We start from the raw sequence: 26,689 nt of genomic DNA, 5'->3' as shown, positions 1-26,689 counted from the left end.
GTCGCTTCCTATAACCATCAATAAGCTTCTTACACCTCTCAGCCTGAATGTTGGACCACTCTTCCTTTGCAAACTGCTCCAGGTCTCTTATTGGAAGGGCGCCTTTCCCCAACAGCAATTTTAAGATCTCTCCACAGGTGTTCAATGGGATTTAGATCTGGACTTATTGATGGCCACTTCAGAACTCTCCAGCGCTTTGTTACCATCCATTTCTGGGTGCTTTTTGACATATGTTTGGGGTCATTGTCCTGCTGGCTGTACAGTGCGACCCAAAATCCGTTGGTATTCCTCAGATTTCATGATGCCTTATCTGTTCATAAGACATTTTCCCAGAAGGATTTTGGCTTACTCAAGTTGATTTAGGCAAAATGTAGTCTTGTTTTTTATGTCTCTGTGTCAGCAGTGGGGTCCTCCTGGGTCTCCTGCCATAGCTTTTCATTTCATTTAAATGTCGACGGATAGTTCTCGCTGACATTGATGCTCCCTGAGCCTGCAGGACAGCTTGAATATCTTTGGAACTTGTTTGGGGCTGCTTATCCACCATCCGGACTATCCTGCGTTGACGCCTTTCATCAATTTTTCTCGTCCGTCCATGCCCAGGGAGATTAGCTACAGTGCCATGGGTTGCAAACTTGATAATGTTATGCACTGTGGACAAAGGCAAATCTAGATCTCTGGAGATGGACTTGTAACCTTGAGATTGTTGATATTTTTCCACAATTTTGAAACGGTGGCAATAATTTTGTCCATTTTTTTGTCCATTTTTTGAGTTTGGTATGACATAATGTCCAATTTCCTCCTTTTTGGTTTAGTTCCAGTACACACAAGAGAATAAACATGTGTATAGCAAAACATGTGTTACTGCAATCCTTTTCCGGGAGAAATACTTAATTTTCTTGAAAAATGTCATGGGTGCCAACATTTACGCCCATGACTGTATGACTTGTCAGGTGTGGTATGGTCATTTTGAGCCCATCTCTCGAGAACCTACTTAGCCACAGATGGATGACATGCACTAGGGCAGGAACTGACCACATCCCTGATTCGTCAACACAGTCAGAATCTATGCTCTGAAAAAGCAGGGCAATGGTGTCAAAGGAAGCAGTAACCCCCAATGTCAAGTAATATATGCAAGGATATCCTGCCAAATTGAGGGCAGACCCAAATCCCATGCCAAAAATCAGAAGTGGGTGTCTTACATTTTGGCCAGTGTAAATCTGAGGCTGGCAAATTAATACCGTTTCAGGCATTATGCATCAGTTTAAACGAACTTTCACACCAAACCACACTAACAACTGTAGACCTAAATTAATTCCATCCTGCTAGAATCTGCTCCCTCATGTCTTTCACTGCAAGGTGGAACGCCCACTTGGCAAAGATTTCAGCTTTCTAAATTTTAAGATATGCCTTATAAATAGAAAACTATAAAAACCTGTGGGGGCAGGACTGCACAAAGTCCTTGAAACAGTGACAAGTTTCTTGGACTGGGTTGTCCAATCTGTCTACAAAAGATTACGTCCTGAGCAATCCGTAAAAAAAAAATGCTGCCTTAATAGGGAAAAGTGACTTTGAATCCTGTGAAAGCCACATCTTTTCTCCATAAGAAGCAAATGTTCTGCATATGGACCCCCTTCTCCCTCCACTCCTGAAAGAAACCACTGTCCCTGCTGGAGCACTACATGTCCCCAAAGGGACCAGCCTCTTGGACATCAGAAATGAGAGGCCAAAAACCTTGTGAATCTCCTTCCATGCCAGCACAGTGTCCTGAAGTTATAAAGCATTGGATACGTGGAGGCAATACTGGGACTCTCGTGTGCAGGTTCCATGGAGACGCCAATGGTGCTTCCTGAGCATAATTAGGGTAAAAGCTGTAGTTATGGAACAAACACGCAATATTCTAGCCCCGTATATTCTGAAGTCACTGTATCAAATTGTCTATACATCTTCATGGCTCCTATCTGTGCCTCTAAATATCTTTAGACTAGATCTCCATCTTATATTGTACTGCTAAATCCTCATCAGACCTTTACAGGACCACAGCTAAAACTGTACCTTGAAATTATCAGTAGGCTGCCTTCCTTTGTCAGATTTTATGTTGAGAAGGATTGTGGTGCCAATACTGGGAAAACCAGTATGAAAGCAGTTTTCCCTCCCCCAATTGGATGCACCTTATGCTTACTGTGGCAGCACCATACTTTGCAGGTAGGCTACCCAAAATAGGTTGATTGGGGGGTGATGCCTGCTAGCGCCTACTCATGTGCTGTTACATTGTATCCTTCAGTGGCACAAGTAAAATGTCTCCGTCAGAACAGTGGCACTGGAGCCATAGGATCCAAACATTTAATCTCTTAAGGACCAGGGGGTTTTCCGTTTTTGCACTTTCGTTTTTTTCCTCCTTACCTTTAAAAAATCATAACCCTGTCAAATTTTGCACCTATAAATCCATATTATGGCTTATTTTTTGCACCACCAATTCTACTTTGCAGTGACATCAGTTATTTTACCCAAAAATCTACGGCTAAACGGGAAAAAAAAATCATTGTGAGACAAAATTGAAAAAAAAACAAAAAAACCCAATTTGTAACTTTAGGGGGCTTCTGTTTCTACTCTGTAAATTTTTCGGTAAAAATGACACATTCTCTTTATTCTGTAGGTCCATACGATTAAAATGATACCCTACTTATATAGGTTTGATTTTGTCGTACTTCTGAAAAAAATCATAGCCTACATGCAGGAAAATTTGTACGTTCAAAATTGTCATATTCTGACCCCTATAACTTTTTATATTTTACCGCATATGGGCCGGTATGAGGGCTCATTTTTTGCGCCGTGATCTGAAGTTTTTAGCGGTACCCTTTTTGTATTGATTGGACTTGTTGATCACTTTTTATTCATTTTTTTTTTCATTATATAAAAAGTGACCAAAAATACACTATTTTGGAATTTTTGGGGGAATTTTTTTGCGCGTACGCCATTGACCGAGCGGTTTAATTAAGGAGATTTTTATAATCCGGACATTTCCGCACGCGGCGATACCACATATGTTTGTTTTTATTTACACAGTTTTTTGTTTTTTTTTATGGGAAAAGGGGGTGATTCAAACTTTTAATAGGGAAGGTGTTAAATTATCTTCACTTTTTTTTCACTTTTTTATTTTTTTTTGAAGTGTTATATCTCCCATAGGGACCTATAACACTGCACACACTGATCTTTTACATTGATCACTGGTTTCTCATAGGAAACCAGTGATCAATGATTCTGCCGCTTGACTGCTCATGTCTGGATCTCAGGCACTGAGCAGTCATTCGGCGATCGGACACCAGACTGCAAGGTAGGAGACCCTCCTCGTGTCTAACAGCTGTTTGGGACACCACGATTTCGCCGCGGCTATCCCAAACAGCTCCCTGAGCTAACCGGCATGGTTTCACTTTAGATGCAGCGTTCAACTTTGAACGACGCGTCTAAAGGGTTAATATCGCACGGCACCGCGATCACTGGCGCGCGCTATTAGCCACGGGTCCTGGCCGTTGTTAGAGGCCGGGCCCGACCCGCTATGACGCGGGGCCACAGCGTTATAGAAAGGGAAAGGACTCAGGACGTACTGGTATGTCATTGGTCCTTAAGGGGTTAATGTCATGGGCCGGCATTTATCATTGTAGGTGTAAGTGAAGCAGTTTTTTCTACACCTTCTTTTTGTGTACTGGTAATGTGTAGGAGAACCAAATTTATTAAATGGTCACAGAGCATTTGATGTTTTGCAGGTCACATTTTCTGAAATTTCTCTCTTCACATACAGCAAAAAGCGGAGTCTGAGCTGGTGGAGTTTTAGCAACTATTCAATGGCTTTGCGCCTTTATTGCAACCTTTCACAAAAAGGCACAGTTGATAAAAACCCGTCCATATCATGTGTATTGCTAAAATCAGTGGCTTGCAACTCAAAATCAGCAGAAATGTGTAACCAAAAGGTGCAAAAAAGGCACAAATAAACCCTGCTTGCGCCTTTTGTAGACACAAAAAACAGTCTAAAGACCATGATAAATGTCGGCCATAGTGCTGTATCATGGTTTGGATACATACGTATCTTCCCAATGCACTGATGACAGCAGCGCCACAGACATGACAGCATCACAGCAGCATTATGAGAAGCAGAGATTTCTTTATCACTCTGATACTGTAATCCATCACTCACCTGGGAATAAGACAATGATGTCACAGCAGGAAGGAAAATCCATGATGTCAGTGTTGGCTGCGATCTCTGCAGGGGATTTAGTTGCATCTGTCGTATCCTAATAATAATCTGGTTGTGCCTTTGGCATTAACATTGTGTGTCCAGACTTTACGTCCATAGTTCTTATTTACTTTTCATGCTTCTAAAATCCGATTCATAACTATCCTCCATAACTTGGGACAATGGTGCTAGAACTTTCTAAATGCACATGTGGGGCAAATACATCCCAGCCCCCCAAAAAAACTAAAATAAAATGGTGGACAAATAGAATCTAAATGATGTTTGTCATTGTGGGTGGATTAATCACAATGTCCTGTGGTGACCTGATTCCTCATATCCAGGCATCTGATGACACATGTAATTATTCCTGTTTGATGTTGGTTATTTATGCGGGAACATTGTGATGTGTAAGTTTGTAGTCACGTATGTCACATGTCTGCTTCTGAGTCACACAGCAAATACATTGGAATCAGCAGGGTTTCTTAGCTAAACATGGTGCCCAGCACCTTGCCGTACCATCAGGTGCACTGTCTTGGCACCAGCTCATCAGTAATGTTTTGCATTGTCACTAAAGGATTGCTATGGCTGACAGACCAACTTGGGGTATAATTACATTCATTATTTTCTCCCCATTACTGTGGCATAATGGCGCAATTTTTGCAAACATCAAAGCGACTTGTGTAAGTATATTCCAAGGGTAAAAGGTACACATAGCAGAAAAGTACACATAGCAGAAAAGCTGTGGCACTTACGTAAGACAGCCATGTGACTGACTAAAATGCATGATCACTTCAGATACAAGAAAGCCTGTGCACAATGGGTTCTCGAACAGTTTATTGATATGCCCAAGCAACAGCTGCACCATTAAAGTAGAATAGACATCCTCCTACAGCGACGGTGACAGTACAGCACTTTTGGGGAATTAAGTGAAAAGTTTTGGAAAGTCTGCTTGTATTTTTGGTATCTTGGTGCACACTCACTCATTAATTAGGAGCATTGCAAACTTACTCTGGCTCTTAAAGGGGTACTCCGGCGCTAAGACATCTCATCCCCTATCCAAAGGATAGGGGATAAGATGCCTGATCGCGGGAGTCCCGCCGCTGTGGACCCCTGTGATCTTTCACGCAGCACCCTGTTACTATCAGCCCCGGGAGCGTGTTCGCTCCAGGTCTGATGACTGCTGATCACTGGGCTGGAGTATTGTGATGTCACGGCTCCGCCCCCTCAATGCAAGCCTATGGGAGGGGGTGTGACAGTTTTGATATTCATATAAAAAAAAACTGCAGCAAAGCACAGTACTTTGTAAATGAAAAGGATATTAGAGTCCTAGGTATTCTGCGGATTAGAAAATCTGTCACATTTCATTGATTGCAGCGGGTCAAATCTGCTACAGAATCCACATGAATCTTGTGCCATGCATATGTATATTGTCTAGGTAAGAGGGATGTTATCAAAATGATTTGATTTCTTTTGTAGGTTCTGTCTATATAGAATCTAGTAGGTAAACATGCCCTCTCCCACATTAGTCCCCTCTAGTTATTTGAATAGGAAGATCATTGTAGTCTGTAAGAGAACATACTGGAATCTGTATATTGTGTAGTAATCTGTGTATATATTTTTCCTTTATGAACAGGCCTACCGCAAGCTGGCCAAGGAATATCACCCAGACAAGAACCCAAATGCCGGAGACAAGGTAAGTGCACAAGGCACATTCAGTATCAGTGTTTTTTTGTCTTATTAATAATGCACCATGTCATTATCTGCAATACATTAGGCTTCTATTGTGCTCCCTGAGGCATGGGCATCATGTACTGTATTGTCAGTGGCTGCTGATATGACGAGAGATCAGTGACAATGTCATTGTTGCTCATAATAGGCAGGTCATGTCATTGTCTCCCTTTTTTATGAGCTTTCCCATTTCTTAATATTGTCTTTTCCCAACCAGTTACTTCAGGGTTACATACTGTGGTGTAAGAGTTGTGATAGTTGTAAGATTTTGGGTTAAAAAAATAAATAAAAAAAAAGTTTGCAGTCTATAAAAAAAAATCAGAAAGCCTGTCATAAGTATGCTGAAAACTAAATAGACAACCCCACCTGCTGTAAGAGCACCTTTTTTTTTAACCCCTTTACGTTGGGTCCAATCATTGTAAATGCCCACCAGAGGTCTCCTCACCTAGTCCGTGTGGGTCCCAGGGTCTTAAACTATGTTCACATGACGGAACTGTTTGGAATTCCGCTGGAAATTAGCGTGCATTTATTCACATGCGATTCCACTGTTCCATTCACACGACAGAATTTTTTGGGCAGGCATTCTGTGGAAATTCCTCATACCTCAAATCTTAGACCAGTCTTATACTTTATAGAATTCCATGGCAGAATGTCAGTGATGTCAATGGGTCTAGAATTTCGATGGATTCTGCCAATCTGTTTAGCATGCTGTGCTGAAATATTTTTGCAGGATTGCGGCAACTCTACTGTGTGAACATAACCTTTAGTAGACTATTAGTAGATTGCTGATGACACTGAGTAATGCTATGCAGTAGCATGACAATATTCAGTATAGGCAACTAAAATATTTTTATTTAAATCATTTAAGTCATTACAAACACAAAAAACGAACATAAAAACTCCACACTCCGGGGACTAAAAATAATATTTTACTCATAAAGTGCCACGCTCAGTGATTACAGGACATTATAGGGTAATACACCAAAAAAGGCTAAACAAATGAGTCTCCCCACTTGTGTAAAATATCGCCTGCAATATAGACTCCAATTGAAGAATACTACCCAGAGAAAAAATCCTGTGAAAATATACTCTTTATTGGTACAAATAGTGTAACAGATAATAAAAGCATATGTTTAAAAAGACAAGGAGGAATACAAGCAACAGAAGACTGCAACGTGGGACATAAATAAATCATAGAGAGGAATGAGGCAAAAGAACCCTTAGAACATGGCGCTGCGACTCTTGGAGATGGAAATGAAGTCCAGGTTGTAGTAAAGATCCTCAGCAGGACCATTTATTGAAAGAATACAATAAAAAGAGATGATTACTCGTTTCGGTTGGAGCCCTCCCTTCCTCAGATCAGGACCCTGTTTTTGATTTTTTTTTATTCAAACAAAAATGTTTATTAATACAGTAATAAACAGCAGGGGTCTGCATGAGGAATACATCATTGAAAGCATAGCAGTGCAGTAATATCGAGCTATAACAAACCACAATGACTGTAAAGCGAGCAGTACATAGAGCACTGAAATAACAAGAGTGTAGACCGTCTACAAAAAGACTCCAGTCTCAATATATGTAACCTCTATGATAACAGTGCAGACACTACAGCTAATGGATCTTCAGAATTAAAAAAGTTTCAAAAAAGGGGAAACAATAAGGAGAGACATTGGGGGGGGGGGGGGGGGGGAGGAAGGGGGGGAAGGGTAGCAAAGCCGGGGGCAAATGGGGAGGAAACACTCAGACAGTAAGAGTATGGTTAAAGAAAGCAGTGCACTCACCACAAACGGATCCAGTCAACGCAACCTCACGACTCCAGCCTCATTCTCCAAAGGAAACCTCAGTCGGTTAAGTAAAGCAGGTTCACTTCTCATGAGCTATCCCCAGCGGTGTAGAGGGGAGAGTCATTGAAGTCTAGCATGGGCTGCCAGATTGAAATGTATCTTTTCTGTCTACCATCAACTCCTCCATCCGGCACAGGAAAAGAAGAACTTCCTTGTACCATTCCGAGATGGTCGGAGGGAGGGGACTCTTCCAATGCCTGGGTATAACCGTCCGCGCAGCCATTAATAGGAAGTGAGCTAATCTTAGGCAGGACCCTTTTTTTATTGTATTCTTTCAATAAATGGTCCTGCTGAGGATCTTTACTACAACCTGGACTTCGTCATTTCCATCTCCAAGAGTCGCAGCGCTGTGTTCTAAGGGTTCTTTTGCCTCATTCCTCTCTACGTATCCGCAGGACGATCTGGGTTGGCACCTGCAACCCACAGACCTATCAGCAACTCTACGTTGATGGTACCCTGAAATATTTGGGTTATATGCCTGTTATTTCTATTTAGAGGTGAGCGGCCATCTATAAGCCCTGTGGGGTTACCCCCTTTTCTCCCTCACCTCCAACGCTTTTCTTGGGGTAATACACGGGGCACCGCTCGTCGGTCCTTCTTTTAAAAAATAAATAAATCATGGGCATCAATGCATGAGCATAAAAATATATATAGTGTGGATAAAAGGAATGGTAATAGCACAGGAGTATAGGAAATACTGTATATTCACATGTAATCCTAATAATAATGGACCAAAGTCCAAGGGCAGTTATGTATTGCTCTAAATACAGGATTGCATGACAGAAGTTACAATAGAACAGTGCCTGTGTAGAAAGAGATTGTTACAAACCAACCAACTTGTGGACTACTATACCAACCACACTGCTTGAGTACCAGAGGTCCCTGGATGCTGCACTGTATGTGCCAGGTTGCAGTCTTCTGTTGCTTGTATTCCTCCTTGTCTTCTTAAACATATGCTTTTATTATCTGTTACACTATTTGTACCAATAAAGAGTATATTATTTTCACGTGATTGTTCTGTGTGAATAGCTCCATTTTTTTCTCTGGGTAGTATGTCATTACAAAGTACAATTGGTTGCACAGCCCTCATACATGATCTCATATGACTCTTAAAAGCCTAAAAAGAAAATCTGAATGAAAATTTGCTGCTTCCTCAAGGGATTTAAGTAATGATTCTCCTTAACTGCCACATAAGGCATCTTGTATTGAACTGACCTTTGGATTTGTGCAACCTCCCAACATGTCAGAGCCATATGGCATGGCGTTGGTAAGGGCTATGATACCCGCTTGGTGACTAGAAACCTTTCCTGACCTAGTACCACTAGCACAGCTGCACATGCACCTCATGTATTTCTAAAATATCAGAGGTTTATCACCTCTGGACGTAAACAAGAATGTACTGACCACCACAATGTCTTCTTCAGTCACCATTTACTTAGCAAATAGTTTGGGTCTACACATATACATGTTAGGAAGTGGACTTCATCCTTCAAGAATAGATTGGCAAGAATCACTACAATATAACTGTCCAAAAGAACAAATCTGTACTCATAAGCTTAATGTGTAGAATATGGAACTATCCCCCCTTAACCCCTTAAGGACTCAGGGTTTTTACAGTTTTTGCACTTTCGTTTTTTCCTCCTTACATTTTAAAAATCATAACCCTTTCAATTTTCCACCTAAAAATCCATATTATGGCTTATTTTTTGCTTCACCAATTCTACTTTGCAGTGACATTAGTCATGTTACCCAAAAATGCACGGCGAAACGGGAAAAAAAAATCACTGTGCGAAAAAATAGAAGAAAAACGCCATTTTGTAAATTTTGGGGGCTTCCATTTCTACGCAGTGCATATTTCGGTAAAAATGACACCTTATCATTTAATCTGTAGGTCCATACGGTTAAAATGATACCCTACTTATATAGGTTTGATTTTGTCGCACTTCTGGAAAAAATCATAACTACATGCAGGAAAATGTATACATTTAAAAATGTCATCTTCTGACCCCTATAACTTTTTTAATTTTCCATGTACATGGCGGAAAGAGGACTAATTTTTTGTGCTGTGATCTGAAGTTTTTATCGGTATGATTTTTGTTTTGATCGGACTTTTTGATCACTTTTCATTTTTTTAATGGTATAAAAAGTGACCAAAAACACGCTTTTTTGGAATGTGGAATTTTTTTGCGCGTACGCCAGTGACCGTGCGGTTTAATTAATGATATATTTTTATAGTTCGGACATTTATGCACACGGCGATACCACATATGTTTATTTTTTTTTTATTTACACTTTTATTTTTTTTTATGGGGAAAGGGGGGTGATTCAAACTTTTATTAGGGAAGGGGTTAAATGATCTTAACACTTTTTGTAAACTTCTTAACACTGCACACACTGATCTCTCATGCTGATCACTGGCGTGTATTAACACGCCTGTGATCAGCGTTATCGGCGATTGACTGCTCCTGCCTGGATCTCGGGCACGGAGCAGTCATTCGTTGATCGGACACCGAGGAGGCAGGTAAGGTCCCTCCCGGTGTCCTGTAAGCTGTTCGGGACACCGCGATTTCACTGCGGCGGTCCCGAACAGCCCGACTGACTAGCCGGGATAGTTTCACTTTCACTTTAGAAGCGGCGCTTCTAAAGGGTTAATACCGCACAATGCCGCGATCGGCGATGTGTGGTATTAGCCGCGGGTCCCGGCCGTTGATGAGCGCCGGGACCGACGCGATGTGATGCGGGGTCGCAGCACGACTCCGCTTCATATCGCAGGAGCCGGCGCAGGACGTAAATATACGTCCTGCGTCGTTAAGGGGTTAAAAAAAAACACTAAAAGATACTGATAAAACTGCTATATATAAAAATTACCATAATGTGGTATGGCCACACATGTCTTGTATGGGTACGCCCTGGCTTCCTTGTAGTTAAGGGGCGATTCCGGGACAATGGGGTCTCTGGTGACCTGGGAAAAAAAGGGTGAATGGGGCTGTCCGAGACAGCCCCATTCACCCTTACCCAGCAGGAGTGATTGGTCGGAACAACCGATCAATCACTGTTCTGCTGGGCAGCGATCGGGGCCGGCAGGGGTCTCCTACCTTTCCCTGGTCCGGCAGGGGTCCCTTCAGGAGCGGTGGAAGCAGCGGCGATGGTCCCGGCGGTGCAGGCAGCAGGAGGTGAGGCCTGTTCACCTCCTGCTGTTGCTTAGCAACAACTCTCAGCATGCACAGCTGAAGGGCATGCTGGGATTTGTAGTTTTGCACCAGCTGGAGTTCCAACTACAACTCCCAGCATGCCCTTTGGTAGTCTGTGCATGCTGGGGGTTGTAGTTATGCAACAGCTGGAGGCACATTTTTCTATGAAAAAGTGTGCACCAAGCTGTTGCATAACTACAACTCCCAGCATGTGTGGTCTGTCAGTGCATGCTGGGAGTTATAGTTTTGCAACAGCTGGAGGTTAGTGACCCCATTTTGGACACTACACCCCTCACGGAATGTAACAAGGAGTATAGTGGGCCTTAACACCCCACAGGTGTTTGCCGAATTTTCGTTAAAGTTGGATGTGAAAATGTGAAAAAAACATTTCACTAAAATGCTGGTGTCACCCAAAATTTTTCATTTTCACAAGGGAGAATAGGGGAAAAAAGCCACCTAAAATTTTTATCCCCATTTCTTCTGAGTAAGAACATAACCCATATGTGGATGTAAAGTGCTGTGCAGACGCACTACAATGCTCAGAAGAGAAGCAGCGACATTGGGGTTTTCGAGAGAGAATGTGTCCGAAATTGAAGGCCATGTGTGTTTACAAATCCCCCATAGTGCTAGAAAAATGGACCCCCCCCCCCTCACTTATGAGGGCGTAAATGCTCACTTCACCCTTTATTAAAATCTGTGAGGGGTGTGAAAATGAAAAATTTGGGGTAACACCAGCATTTTTGTGAAAAAAATCCCATTTTTCATTTTCACGTCCAACTTCAGCGGAAATTTGTGGGGTTTTAGGGCTCACTGTAACCCTTGTTCGTTCCTTGAGGGGTGTAGTTTCCAAAATAGTATGCCATGTGTTTTTTTTTTTTCTGGCACCATAGGGGCTTCCTAAATGCAACATGCCCCCAAAAATATTTCAGCAAAATTAGCTTTCCAAAAGCCAAATGTGACTCCTTCTCTTCTGAGCATTGTAGTGCGCCCGCAGTGCACTTGACGTCCACACATGGGGTATTTCCATACTTAGGAGAAAGTGCCCCCCCAAAATTTGTAACCCCATCTCTTCTATTATCACTTGTAAACATTTTTAAATTTGGGGGAAAACTAGCATTTTAGTGAAGAAAAATTTTAATAATTTACACATCCAACTTTAACTAGCAGTCTTCAAACACCTGTGGGGTGTTAAGGCTCACTGTACCCCTTATTACGTTCCTTGAGGGGTGTAGTTTCCTAAATATTATGTCGTGGGGGGGTTGCTGTTCTGGCACCATGGGGGCTTCTTAAATGTGACATGCTCCCGAAAAACAATTTCAGAAAAGCTCACTCTCCAAAATCCTGGTGTCGCTCCTTTCCCTCTGAGCCCTCTAGTACACCCACAGAGCACTTTCCATACACATATGAGGTGTTTCCTTACTCGAGAGAAATTAGGTTACACATATTAGGAAGATTTCTCTCATATTACCCCTTCTAAAAATTCATAAACTGGGTCTACAAGAACATGCAAGTGTAAAAAATAAAGATTTAGAATTTTCTCCAATTTGCTGCTATTCCTGTGTAACACCTAAAGGGTTAACACACTTACTGAATGTCATTTTGAATACTTTGGGGGGTGCAGTTTTTATAATGGGGTCATGTGTGGTGTATTTCTAATATGAAGGCCCTTCAAATCCACTTCAAAATTGCACTGGTCCCGGAAAAATTCCAATTTTAAAAATTGTGTGAAAAATTTGAAAATTGCTGCTGAACTTTGAAGCCCTCTGATGTCTTCCAAAAGTAAAAAATGTCAACTTTCTGATGCAAACATAAAGTAGACATATTGTAAGTGCGAATCAATATATAATTTATTTGGAATATCCATTTTACTTATAAGCAGAGAGCTTCAAAGTAAATAATAAATTTTAAAAAAATTCAATTTTTTCATATTATTTTTCACCAAGAAATGATGCAAGTATCGACGAAATTTTACCACTTACCATAAAGTAAAATATGTCACGAAAAAACTATCTCGGAATCAGAATAAAAAATGAAAGCATCCCAGAGTTATTAATGCTTAAAGCGACAGTGGTCAGATGTGCAAAAAATGGCTGGGTCCTTAAGGGGTTAACACGCATGCTTGCCACACTAATGGAGTATCAAAATATATTTTTAAAATGTATTTTCATTGAAATATGGACAAATACGTAATCACCAATTGCATAATAAAAATACACACACACACACTGGCCAAAAAATGAACATGATTTAAGTATAAAAAGATAGCGCACCACACTGTAACATAGTATCAGCTGTTTTTTAGTGGAGACCATTCTTCATCCTGATGTACCACTATTATCACTTGTCCTAGCTTTGGAGGGGAGATCTTTTCTTTACAGACTTCTTTTCTGATTAACAGTTCAAAGAAATTAGCTTTGCCTATGAAGTCCTGTCCAACCCAGAGAAGCGAGAGCTGTACGACCGATATGGGGAGCAGGGCCTGCGGGAAGGATGTGGCGGAGGCGGTGGCATGGATGACATATTTTCCCATATTTTCGGTGGTGGTCTGTTTGGTTTCATGGGTGGACAGAGTCGAAGTCGCAACGGTAGACGGAGAGGAGAGGACATGATGCACCCTTTAAAGTGAGTGTCACTTTACTGGCGGTATTACAGTCTGACCCCTTATCCTATATAACTGCTCTATTCTTTTCTCCTCTGTAGAGTATCATTAGAAGATTTATACAATGGAAAGACAACCAAACTTCAGCTAAGTAAGAATGTGCTGTGCAGTTCCTGTAATGGGTGAGTTTCTTGACCAGGCTGTATGAAGCATCATTTCAAGCTGCTCAGTTATTTGGCTCTTCCATTTAGCTTGTTTTGTATACAGAATAATGCTTACTCTGAATGCTGGAAAGTTTTGCTACCTGCTAATATACTTTTTTCCCCCCGTAATTTTCATGCTCTCTGCTTGTCTGTGAGTTTAGTGGGCAGAGGAGACTGTACAGACCTAATGCACAGGGGACTGTATGTTGGACAAACTGTAACAAACCTTTGGTATCAAGTAGAAGTCTTTCATGTTCTAATAGTTGACAGCAAGGTATCAATGAATGTAGAATGCATCCTATCACAATAGTTAGCTCACAGGTGGTCTGTTAGATCAGATGTGCATCATTTTTTTTTTGGGCTTAGGGCTGAATTGTCAGACAAATTGTATTGTGGAATCATTCTCCTATAGAAGCATTGCTGAGAGAATATTGGGGGAGATTCATCGAAACTTGTGCAGACAGAAGTCGACAAGTTCATTTTTCAGAGAACTTTTCAAAAATGAAAGAAGCAATCTGGTTGCTAAGGGCAACTGGTCAACTGTACCTCAGCACAGATCTGGGTGCCACCCCTCCTATCCCTGCTATTGGTCGCCAGAAGCGACGACCAACAGCAGAACGGGGGGGGGGGGGGTGTTTAACTTTCGTTTTCCCTGTCCTGCCCACCCACAATAGGTGGGGCAGAACGGGGAAACCGAAGAGGACCATTTACCCATCCGGAGGCAGCGGGTGATGGAGATCGGCAGGCGACGATGTCGTGCGGCTGGATCCTACGGAAGTCGGTGAGTTGCCTAGCAACATCTGGAGGGTACAGTTTGAGACCACTATACAGTGGTCTCTAAACTGTATCCCTCCAGATCTTGAAAACTACAACTCCTAGGATGCCCAAACAGCTGTTTGCTGTCTGGGCATGCTGGGATTTGTAGTTTTGCAACATCTGGATAGCCACAGTTTGTAGATCATTGTGCAGTGTTCTCTAAAACTGTAGCCCTCCATATGTTGCAAAACTGCAAATCCCAGCATGCCCAAACATCTCTCGGCATGCAGGGAGTTGTAGTTGTGTACCTCCAGCTGTTGCATAACTACATCTCCCAGCATGGCCTTCGGTGATCAGTACATGCTGGGAGTTGTAGTTTTGCAACAGCTGGAGGCACACTGGTTGGAAAATACTGAGTTAGGTAACAGAACCTAACTGAAGGTTTTCCAACCAGTGTGCCTCCAGCTGTTGCAAAAGTACAACTCCCAGCATGCACGGTCTGTCAGTGCATGCTGGGAGTTGAAGTTTTGAAACAGCTGGAGGTTTGCCCCCCCCCCCCCCCCCCCCCCCATGTGAACGTACAGGGTACATTCACACGGGGAGGTTTACAGTAAGTTTTCTGCTTCAAATTTGGGCTGCGGCAAATTTTTCACCGCAGCACAAACTCCTAGCGGGAAGCTCACCGTAACACGCCAGTGCGAATGTACCCTAAAAACACTACACTAACACAAAATAAAGGTTAAAACACTACATATACAACCCCATACACTGTTTCCCCTGAAAAATGAAAAACTTATTGTATGGCAGTGTTTCCAAAACGGAGCCTCCAGCTGTTGCAAAACAACAACTCCCAGCATTTCCGTACAGCCACTGACTGTCCAGGCATGCTGGGAATTTAGCAACAGCTGGAGGCACCCTGTTTGGGAATCACTGGCGTAGAATACCCCTATGTCCACCCCTATGCAATCCCTAATTTAGTCCTCAAATGCGCATGGAGCTCTCTCACTTCGGAGCCCTGTCGTATTTCAAGGAAACTGTTTAGAGCCACATATGGGGTATTTCCGTACTCGGGAGAAGGCACTACAAATTTTGGGGGGCTTTTTCTCCTCTTACTCCTTATGAAAAGGAAAAGTTGGGGGCTACACCAGCTTGTTAGTGTAAAAAAATAAAACATTTTACACTAACATGCTAGTGTTGCCCCATACTTTTTATTTTCACAAGCGTTAAAAGCAAAATGCATATGTGGGCGTAAAATGCTCTGCGGGCGCACAACAAGGCTCAGGAGTGAGAGCGCACTATGTACATTTGAGACCTAAATTGGTGATTTGCACAGGGGTGGGTGATTTTACAGTGGTTCTGACATAAACACAAAAAAAGAAATACCCACATGGGAACCCATTTTGGAAACTACAACCCTCACGGAACATAACAAGGGGTATAGTGCGCCTTAACACCCCACAGGTGTTTAATGAAAATTCAGAGTTGGATGGAAAAATGAAAAAAATGTTAACTAAAATGCTGGTGTTACCCTAAACTTTTCATTTTCACAAGGGAACATAGGAAAAAAGCCCCCCAAAATCTGTAACCCCATTTCTTCTGAGTAAGAACATACCCCATATGTGGATGTAAAGTGCTCTATGGGTGCACTACAATGCTCAGAAGAGAAGGAGCGCCATTGGGCTTTAAGAGAAAATTTGTCCGGAATTGAAGGCCGTGTGTGTTTACAAAGCCCCCATAGTGCAGGAACAATGGTTCCCCCCAAGGGACCCCATTTTGGTAACTACACCCCTCAATAATGTAATAAGGGGTACAGAGAGCATTTATGCCCCACAGGTGTCTTGAGAGATTTTTGGAACAGTGGTCTGTGAAAATGAAAAATTTTATTTTTCATTTGCACAGCCCACTGTTCCAAAGATCTGTCAAATGCCAGTGGGGTTTAAATACTCACTGCACCACTTATTGAATTCTGTGAGGGGTGTAGTTTCCAAAATAGGATCACATGTGGGGGAGGTCCACTGTTCTGGTTGCACGGGGGACTTTGTAAACGCACATGGCCCCTGACTTCCATTCCAAAAATTTTTTCCCAAAAGCTCAATGGCGCTCCTTCTCTTCTGAGCATTGTAGTGTAGATGTCAACACATGGTGTATTTCCATACTCAGAAGAGATGGGGTTACAAATTTGTAGGGCATTTTATCCTATTATCCCTTGTAAACATTTTAAATTTGAGGGAAAACTAGCATTTTAGTGTGGAGAAAAAAAAATAATTTACACATCCTACTTTAACGAAAAGTCGTAAAACACCTGTGGGGTGTTAAGGCTCACTGGACCTCTTGTTACGTGCCTTGAGGGGTGTAGTTTCCAAAATGGTATGCCATGTGTTTTTTTTTTTTTTTTTTTTCCTGGCACAATAGGGGCTTCCCAAATGGGACATGTCCCCTAAAAACCATTTCAGAAAAACTCGCTCTCCAAAATCCCACTGTCGCTCCTTCCCTTCTGAGCCCTCTACTGCGCCCTCCGAACACTTTACATAGACATATGAGGTATGTGCTTACTCAAGAGAAATTTTAGGAAGATTTCTCTCCTTTTACCCCTTGTAAAAATCCAATAACTGGGTCCACAAGAACATGCGAGTGTAAAAAATGAAGATTTTGAATTTTTTCCTTCAATTTGCTGCTATTCCTGTGAAACACCTAAAGGGTTAACAAACCTTTTGAATGTCATTTTGGATATTTTTAGGGGTGCAGTTTTTATAATGGGGTCATTTGTGGGGTATTTCTAATAAGAATGCCCTTCAAATCCACTTCAAAACAGAACTGGTCCCTGAAAAATTTTGATTTTGAAAATTTTGAGAAAAATTGGAAAATTGCTGCTGAACTTTGAAGCCCTCTGATGTCCTCCAAAAGTAAAAACATGATGGAAACATAAAGTAGACATATTGTATATGTGAATTAGAGATGAGCGAACTTACAGTAAATTCGATTTGTCACGAACTTCTCGGCTCGGCAGTTGACTTATCCTGCGTAAATTAGTTCAGCCTTCAGGTGCTCCGGTGGGCTGTAAAAGGTGGATACAGTCCTAGGAAAGAGTCTCCTAGGACTGTATCCACCTTTTCCAGCCCACGGGAGCACCTGAAGGCTGAACTAATTTATGCAGGAAAAGCCATCAACTGCCGAGCCGAGAAGTTTGAGACGAATCGAATTTACTGTAAGTTCGCTCATCTCTAATGTGAATAAATATATAATTTATTTGGGGTATCCTTTTTCCTTATAGGCAGAGAGCTTCTAAGTTAAAAAAAAAATGCAACATTTTAAAATTTTTTCATCAAATTTTGGAATTTTTCACCAAGAAATGATGCAAGTATCGACAAAATTTTACCACTAACATAAAGTAGAATATGTCACAAAAAAACTATCTCGCAATCAGAATGAAAGGTAAAAGCATTCCAGAGTTATTAATGCTTAAAGTGACAGTGGTCAGATGTGCAAAAAATGGCTGGGTCCTACAGTGAAAATTGGCTGGGTCCTTAAGGGGTTAATGAATCTCCCCCATTGTGCCTGACAGTCCATACTGCTGGTTTGTAGGTCAGTCTGCTACATACTCTATATTTTTAAGAACCATACCATACACTATAGATAGATAGAGATAGATAGATATAGATAGATAGATAGAGATAGATAGAGATAGATAGATAGATAGAGATAGATAGAGATAGATAGATAGATATAGATATAGATATAGATATAGATATAGATAGATATAGATATAGATAGATATAGATATAGAGATAGATAGAGATAGATAGAGATAGATAGAGATAGATAGAGATAGATAGAGATAGATAGAGATAGATAGAGATAGATAGAGATAGATAGAGATAGATAGAGATAGATAGAGATAGATAGAGATAGATAGAGATAGATAGAGATAGATAGATATAGATAGATATAGATAGGCAGGCAGTTGGTCAGTGGCTTCTCCACCTACAGAGTCTAATACATAGATTTCTTTTTTCAGACAAGGTGGTAAGACTGGAGCAGTTCAGAAATGTACAGCTTGCAGAGGCCGTGGTGTCCGCATTATGATCAGACAGCTTGCTCCAGGCATGGTACAGCAGATGCAGTCTGTCTGTTCAGACTGTAATGGAGAAGGTAAGGAAATGGTTTACATAGCTCAGGGTGCAGTATTCTCTGGGCCCAGTGATGCCACTGCCAAAAGACTGCAATAGTTGTAAGTGTTTAGGCACGTGTACAAGGATCTTCATATTACACTTCTCCATGAAAGAAAAGCAAATATGAATGATAACCCCCACAGCAACGAACCTTATGCCAGTTCATAAAAGGATAATACAATTGTTATCAGTTACTATGTGTGATTCCATTTGATCCCCTACTTCTTTTCTGGTTTTCTTCTCTAAATTCTATAAAGTTACTTTGTGCATTATTGAAAGGGAAACTCATTCATTCTGACCAAATGAGCTGCAGACTCCCTTACATGTACAGTATGGGTGTTAAGTACGTACATGTGCCAAGGTGGTGGTATCTAGTATGCTTCAAAATAGTCTGTCTGCATAATGATAGATGACCTCTAGTGGTGGCTATTTTCATTTTTTATTTTGGTAATTGACTTTTTCTTCATATAGTTGTCATCTTAACAGTATTACTACTAAATATAAAGTTTTTCATAATGACAGTGCCTCTTTAAGCAGTTTGCCCTGCCTCCTGAACACTTGAGCTGCATGGAAAAAGTGTTGTTAGAACTTACTGCTTCACCACCTTGGGCAGCAGAGGAATGTTCTTCATACCCACATTGTCCTCTATGTAAGGCATGCCTCCAGCTCATTTGGTCAAAATATGCTGACTAATTCCCTTTTTAAAGCAGTGCATGAACATTTTATGCAGAGATTAAAAAAAAACACTCCCATAGTAACCTATCTGGTCACTATATTTTGTACCTGGGTTGTAGCTTTATGCAACACTATTTTTCTTCACCTGGTAATTGTATTTTTCTTATGCATTAATTGTATTATTTTAGGGGAAGTAATTAATGAGAAAGACCGCTGTAAAAAATGTGAAGGCAAAAAAGTTATAAAAGAAGTGAAAATTCTGGAGGTTCATGTGGATAAAGGCATGAAGCATGGGCAGAGAATCACATTTGCTGGAGAAGCAGATCAGGCCCCTGGAGTGGAGCCTGGGGATATTGTTCTGGTTCTGCAAGAGAAAGAACATGAGGTAGGAGGCATGCTCTGAAACATTTTTGTGTTTTCCCAGGCGATTTCATATCCCTTGTGATATACATAGTCCATTCCCTGTAATATGGATCACTCATTACTCAGCTCTTTCCATTATCAGTCTGTGATCTACTGAATGCCACAAGAAAAACTAGCAAACTTTCCTGAAAATCTCTGTTCTGCTGTGAACCCTGCCTCCTCCACTGTTGGCCATTGACCTCCCACTTGTTGCTTTCCTCAGATGGTGGTATTATGGGTTCTTTTTGTGGCTTAATTGCAGATGTGATACCATAACCAGGGAAAGTTCAACCACGACAGTTTACGGTGAACTTACTCTGAGCTGTGGGAGTTCTGGTTATTGCATCCAAAATACAAAATTATTACAGCATTTTAAAGTGACCTTACTTTCAGCTGCACTAGTCTACCTAATAGCTGGACATATATGCTCTTTATTTTTATTAAACTGTACATTTTTATTAAGGTTTTGAAAAATAACGCAAAGTACATTCTAGCCCAAAGTATGAATCAAAAACAGGTACCAGGAAAAGAGCAGGCAAGTTAGTAAGCAAGTTCACAGATCTCTCATACAATACTCAGCTGTCAGTGCGTAGACTTTAGAAAATCTCCTGAGTGAATCCCAAAAGGCCCTTTGTCAAGCCCCTACGAAAAAAGACTAGAACAAATCTCTACCGGACAAAACAAACATTGACAATGACAGGACGACACAAAGAAGACATGGAGGGTAGGGAAAGAGGCTTAGAGATACTTAAATGTCCATTTGGGTAAGCTTTTAGTGGAGAGGTATAACAAGTAGACCAGGGGGTCCATGGGGACCTGGGCCCCTAGAACTTCCAATATCAGTTTTTTCTCCACTTCGCAATAAGGAACAATCGCAGGACAGGACCATAATATGTGAAAGACCGTGCCCAGCTCCACCCCACAACACCAGCATTGAGGGGGAATACTTGGGTTCAATTTATTAAGCAGCGCAGGGGTGTGGTACCAGCCCATTAACATCTTAAATTGCGTTTCCTTATATGCTGTACAAATGGAAGCTTTAGATGCCCGCTGCCAAATTATCTGCCATTGGGGTAGTGTGATATTGGCGTTCAAAACCTCCTCCCAACGACTCATGTACCAGTGAAATGGGGCAGTCCCGTCAGGGGGGGGGGGGGGCAGTAATAATAGAGTAAATGTCAGAGAGAAGCCCTTTCGTCTGCGGCCCCGATCGGCATAACCGCTCAAAGGCCGTAGGCAGGGAGACCACATGAGTTCCCAGCACAGATGACATGAAGTTCCTGAGCTGGAGATAATGAAGTCATTTGGAGGAGGGAAGACTGTGTTGGGAAACTAAGTCCTCAAAGGACGGCAGTGCACGGGATAGGGGGTCAACTAAGTGGGCCCAACAAAAGAGCCCACTCCCTGACCATAATGGAGGTGAGGCTCTGAGGGAAAGCTGGATGGTAAAGGAAAGACTGCAAGGGGGAGACACGAGAGAAAAGCCGGAATTTCCTGGAGCAATACCCCCAAACATATCTGGAGAAGGATATAGGTCCTAGTAAGGGGCCAGGAAAGACTGCAGGGGGGGGGGAGGTACTCCAGATGAAAGTATTTGGATGTATCGGTGCTAGCCACAGTTTTTCAAGTTCCATCCAACGTCTATATGCGTGATATGTGGTCCAAGAAGCTAGATGTCGCAAATGAGCAGCCCAGTAATACTTAGCAACATCTTATACCAACAAACCCCCCCCCCCCCCCCCATGCCTACTCACCAACATAACAGATATTGGGAGGCGGAGGCGCTGCCTCTTGTGATTGCAACTCCCGGGTTTGGCCAAGGCATCGCAGGAGCCCAAGGCAATACAATGCCCTCTACTGATTTATGCGCCTCCCAGAGAACAGCCTGAGAAGAGACCGATCCCTGATTGAGAGCGAAGTATTCTGGATCGAATCCCGGGAGGGCAAGGATTTAAGTAGGGAATCGTTAAGATGCCAGTGGCAGGATCGAGGAGAGGAGGTGAAAGGAGAGAAAGACAGGAGGACCGTACTATGGTTGGACCAGGAAAAAGGGTCAAGAGAAGCAGAAGAGCGCATGCGAACCATGGGTAGATTGCCAAAAAAGTAGTCTATACGTGTATGTATTTTTTGTGGGTGGGAGTAGAACGATTTGTCAGTAGGGTGATTAATCCGCCAGAGAACATATAAGAAGGAGCGAATCAAGCGACGGAACAAAGCGAGACGCAGTTGGGCAGGAGGGGCGGTGCATTGCCATAGAATTAAATTTGCCATAGAATGAAATGCTCTGCCTCAATCACATCCTATTGGCTCACACTTGTCACGTGACATATTTAACCGTCACGCATCGACGCGCACAGCAGTCTCAGTTTAGCTATCACAGGGAAAGGATCTCCTCTCCCTGTGATAGCTGAAGCTGCACGGAGCTCACATGGGTTCTGTGGCCCGATTCAATCGGGCCACAGAAGATCATAAATTTACTTAGCTCATACGGCTCATACATTTACTCTGTTATTACATTTACTGTTTTATAGATCTACAACGCTATCGGGATCCCTATGCCCGATAGCGCTGTCATCAGCGTGCCTCCCCACGAGCGCGGTAGATCCACAGCGCTATCAGGACCCCTATGCCCGATAGCGCTGTCATCAGCGTGCCTCCCCACGAGCGCGATAGATCCACAGCGCTATCAGGACCCCTATGCCCGAGAGCGCTGTCATCAGCGTGCCTCCCCACGAGCGCTTATTACACCCCACGCCCACAGCTCTACTCCCCGTCCCCCGTTAACTCTCGGGAGTTAACATACAGTAGAGCATCGGGCGCAAGCTCCGTGCAGCTTCAGCTATCACAGGGAGAGGAGATCCTCTCCCTGTGATAGCCAAACTGAGACTGCTGTGCGCATCAATGCGTGACTGTTAAATGTCACGTGGCAAGTGTGAGCCAATAGGATGTGATGGAGGTGGAGCATTTCATTCTATGGCAAATTTCATTCTATGGCAATGCAGCGGGACTACCAAGGGCTGAGTGATAGTCCATAGAGAGGGAAAAAATAAGATTAATATCATCGTCAAAAAGCCAAGCCGACGGGGAGTATTTACTTAACAGAGCTAGGACCCATATATGCTCTTCAGTGCAAAAAGTTTGAAAGGTCTTCTCCTCCTTACAGCCTTATCATCCCTAATGTAACCTGGAAGTAAATTAACTATATGTATTTTGTCTGTAGTCTTTTCAGAGAGATGGCAATGATCTACACATGACACACAAGATAGGGCTTGTTGAAGCTTTGTGTGGGTTTCAGTTTTCTTTCAAGCACCTTGATGCACGTCAGATTGTTGTCAAATATCCTCCAGGAAAAGTAATTGAGCCAGGTAATTGTACCATTCCCTACTCAGGCCTTGAAATAGTTGGCACTCTATCTGATTTAGGATTTACCTACTTGTTTTTTTCCTGGCCAGGCTCTGTTCGTGTTGTTCGGGGTGAAGGCATGCCACAGTACCGTAATCCGTTTGAAAAAGGTGACCTCTTCATCAAGTTTGATGTCCAATTTCCAGAAAACAATTGGATTAACCCAGAAAAACTTACGGTGAGCCTAGCGTGATTAGATTTGTCTGCCTGCCTTTTACTATGATATATCCAGGCACATATGAAAGGTTATGACAGGGCTTAAATGGGCACTATCAGATACAAAAACTTTTGATATGTTGTAATGCATGCAAAACCAATAGGTTTTGCAATTGCTTTCATTAGAAAATTTTTAGTATTTCATGCTGAAAAAGCCAGTCAAACTGCCTCCTGGGATACGTACTAGTCCTGCTGTGTCCATGCATCATCACCTACGTCATGGACACACTTCCTTGATTGACAGCTGTGAGCACAGGAAAAATCCTCCCACTGTCAGCTTGGGTCCCGCTACTGTCAGTGAGGACAAGCTGGGAGTTGTAGTTTTGCTAATGCTAGGGGAGATGTGAGCAGATAGCATACTGAGGGAGGGGGCGGAGACCTGCACAGTGAGGCCACGCCCCCTCCCTTTGAGAAGAATTCAGACTAGTGAGCTAAATTAAGTGTAATAAAAAAAATAAAGGTGCTAGAACGCATACAAATTAGATGTACATAGGTAGGATTAGGTACCAAGTAATATATTTTTAAAAATTTTGTTTTTGTTGAATCTGACGGGTACGCTTAAACAAATGTTACAAATCTCGGAGGTAGAGAAAAAGTTAGAAGCCAAGATGTTGCACATCATGCAACGTGACATCATATGATCACATTGACCCCTTCATCTCCCATTGCCCCAGCAACATTATCAGGTGATGACAACCTTAAGGGTTGCCCCCAAGAGGAGGGAATCCCCACGGATGTTCTTCAGGGTTTCCTTTGGTTTCTGAAGGGGCTGGGAGAGTAGAGAAGCCTCTTATCTCAGTTTCTCCCTGCTTGGGCCAGTGGTACCCTGGAAGAGCCCCAGGTGGAGGTTGCCACGTAGCGAACAGCCAAAACCAGTCCCAGGAGAAGAAAGCAACGTACAGATGTGGGGGTGGGAGGAGCACCGGCTTCTCCTTGACTAGGGTACTGAGTACATTTAATATTAGTTACTACAGTTCACTGCAGAGGTGCAGTCTTCGCAGTCCTCTCTGCTGGGACCAAGGCACTCGTCTAAGTGCGGGTGGGAAACAGGTGGCAGGCTAACTTTTTCTGACAAACTCCTAGATGCCACCACATCTAGGATTTCTTGAGCCCTGGATTATTATGCGGTTTTTAGGTCTAAAACTGCAGACAGGCCTTAATTTCCTTAGATTTATAAGATACAATGCATTAAGCTCCACCGTTTTTGTGGCTGCAAACAGCTAGAAATGTATGTCTGTGCAAATGATTAGAGGGAGATTTATGAAGCTGTTTAATAGCAAGATTCTCTTTCTTCTATCTCAGATTCTTATTTTACCAGAGCAATATGAAAAATGAAAGCAAAGTTTTAATTAGTTGCTATGGTTAACCAAAGAAATCTTACTAAAAGCCTTATAAATCTTCCCCTAAGTGTTGCTACAGGCTCATCAGAATCTGTTACTGGGGGAGGAGTCTGTACACTGAAACACCACCCACAAATAAATGGAACATTGTTTAAGACTTTCTATTTACAGTGTTCTCCAACCTATGGCTCTCACATCTGTTACTAACTTAGAATATACTTGCTGGGAGTTCTATTGTGTACTTCACCTTCTGCCATAGTTGGTCCTCCATTTGCATAAGTTGGGGGAAACAATGCAAAGATGGCATGCCAGCTTTCCATTGATGTAGTTTAGAGTAGTTTTCCCACAATATTTTTTAATAAAAGACTTGGGGTGGGGTGGTTTCTGTTGACCATAGCTTTATGTGTGGATATTCTCTCACAGGCCATGATGTCATAGTTAATTATCCTTTTTTCCACAGGAACTTGAAGATTTGCTTCCAGCCAGACCAGAAACCGCCAACATCACTGGAGAAACAGAAGAGGTAGACCTTCAAGAATTTGACAGCACCCGTGGCTCAGCAGGAGGACAGAGACGTGAGGCATACAATGATAGTTCAGATGATGAGAGCAGCCACCACGGCCCCGGAGTGCAGTGTGCACACCAGTAACCATTTATATACAGAATTGCACAACAAAAGGATTTTCTTTCAAATAATTATAACTTTTTTTTTTTTTGCCTGTTCTATTTTTGTTTTATTTTTTGTTTCCGCGACCCAGTGAATCGCCCAAACAATCGTTCAGATGTGACGGACATCTGTCGCTGTACGTGTAACTTTTAAATTGGTTCTATAGTATTTTCAGAGTGTATAATTTAAACCGTAAAACTAACCACAAGGCTTTACCTGCAGTTTTGACTGTTCTATAGTGAAAATAATAAAATCCTCCAAAAAAAGGAAGACAAGACATGAATCTGCCGCTCTTTGTACTGACCGCTTGATTTTTATCAGTCTGTGTAGATTTAGTTTCCTATTTACGTTCATACCTGTAAATGTGTGTTTTTTTGTTTTTTTTCTGGAGCTGTGTATTTGGCTGCACTTAAATGACCTGCTTACATATAGAATAAACAATTTCCTGGTCTGTATCTCCGCTATTGCTAACCTAATTACTGTCAACTCATGGCGGCAGATGAATGGTCAGGAGTCAGCATCTTGTGGTATCTTAAAGTCTACACTGCAGGGTGTGCCATTTATATGGATACACCTTAATAAAATGGGAATGGTTGGTGATATTAACTTCCTGTTTGTGGCACATTAGTATATGTGAGGGGGGAAACTTTTCAAGATGGGGGGTGACCATGGTGGCCATTTTGAATCCAACTTTAGTTTTTTTCAATAGGAAGAGGGTCATGTGACACATCAAACCTATTGGGAATTACACAAGAAAATCAATGATGTGCTTGGTTTTAACGTAACTTTATTCTTTCATGAGTTAGGCTGGGTTCACACTACGTTTTCTCCCATACGGGAGCGCATACGGCAGGGGGGAGCTGAAACCTCGCGCTCCCGTATGTCATTCATTTCAATGAGCCGGCCGGAGTGAAACGTTCGGTCGGCTCATTTTTGCGCTGTATGTGCTTTTACAACCGGATCTAAAACCGTGGTTGACCAGTTTTAGGTCCGGGGAAAAAGCGCATACAGCGCAAAAATGAGCCGAACGTTTCACTCCAGCCGGCTCATTGAAATGAATGACATACGAGAGCGCATACGAAGGCATACGAAGGCATACAGGAGCGCAATGTTTCAGCTCCCCCCAAGCCGTATACGCTCCCGTATGGTAGAAAACGTAGTGTGAACCCAGCCTTATTTACAAGTTTCTGACCACTTATAAAATGTGTTCAATGTGCTGCCCATTGTGTTGGATTGTCAATGCAACCCTCTTCTCCCACTCTTCACACA

The 26,689-nt window shown here is 42.3% G+C and overlaps 1 protein-coding gene across 1 annotated transcript in view; it reads left to right on the top strand.

The window, feature by feature from the left end:
• The window catches only part of DNAJA2 (DnaJ heat shock protein family (Hsp40) member A2), a 33,565-nt gene extending 7,690 nt beyond the window's left edge, over positions 1 to 25,875 (top strand). The window contains exons 2-9 of the mRNA XM_056525722.1: positions 5,862 to 5,921; positions 13,390 to 13,613; positions 13,692 to 13,772; positions 18,565 to 18,698; positions 19,582 to 19,778; positions 23,016 to 23,160; positions 23,248 to 23,375; positions 25,214 to 25,875. Of these exons, the coding sequence (XP_056381697.1) occupies positions 5,862 to 5,921; positions 13,390 to 13,613; positions 13,692 to 13,772; positions 18,565 to 18,698; positions 19,582 to 19,778; positions 23,016 to 23,160; positions 23,248 to 23,375; positions 25,214 to 25,402 (1,158 nt within the window). The 3' untranslated portion in view covers positions 25,403 to 25,875. The remainder of the gene's footprint in view (positions 1 to 5,861; positions 5,922 to 13,389; positions 13,614 to 13,691; positions 13,773 to 18,564; positions 18,699 to 19,581; positions 19,779 to 23,015; positions 23,161 to 23,247; positions 23,376 to 25,213) is intronic.
• The last annotated feature ends 814 nt before the right edge of the window (positions 25,876 to 26,689 follow it).

Source organism: Hyla sarda, chromosome 6 (genome assembly GCF_029499605.1).
Source record: "Hyla sarda isolate aHylSar1 chromosome 6, aHylSar1.hap1, whole genome shotgun sequence".
Taxonomy (NCBI): Eukaryota; Metazoa; Chordata; class Amphibia; order Anura; family Hylidae; genus Hyla; species Hyla sarda.
The sequence above is the reverse complement of the archived record's forward strand: the minus strand, read 5'-3'. Positions and strand labels throughout refer to the sequence as shown.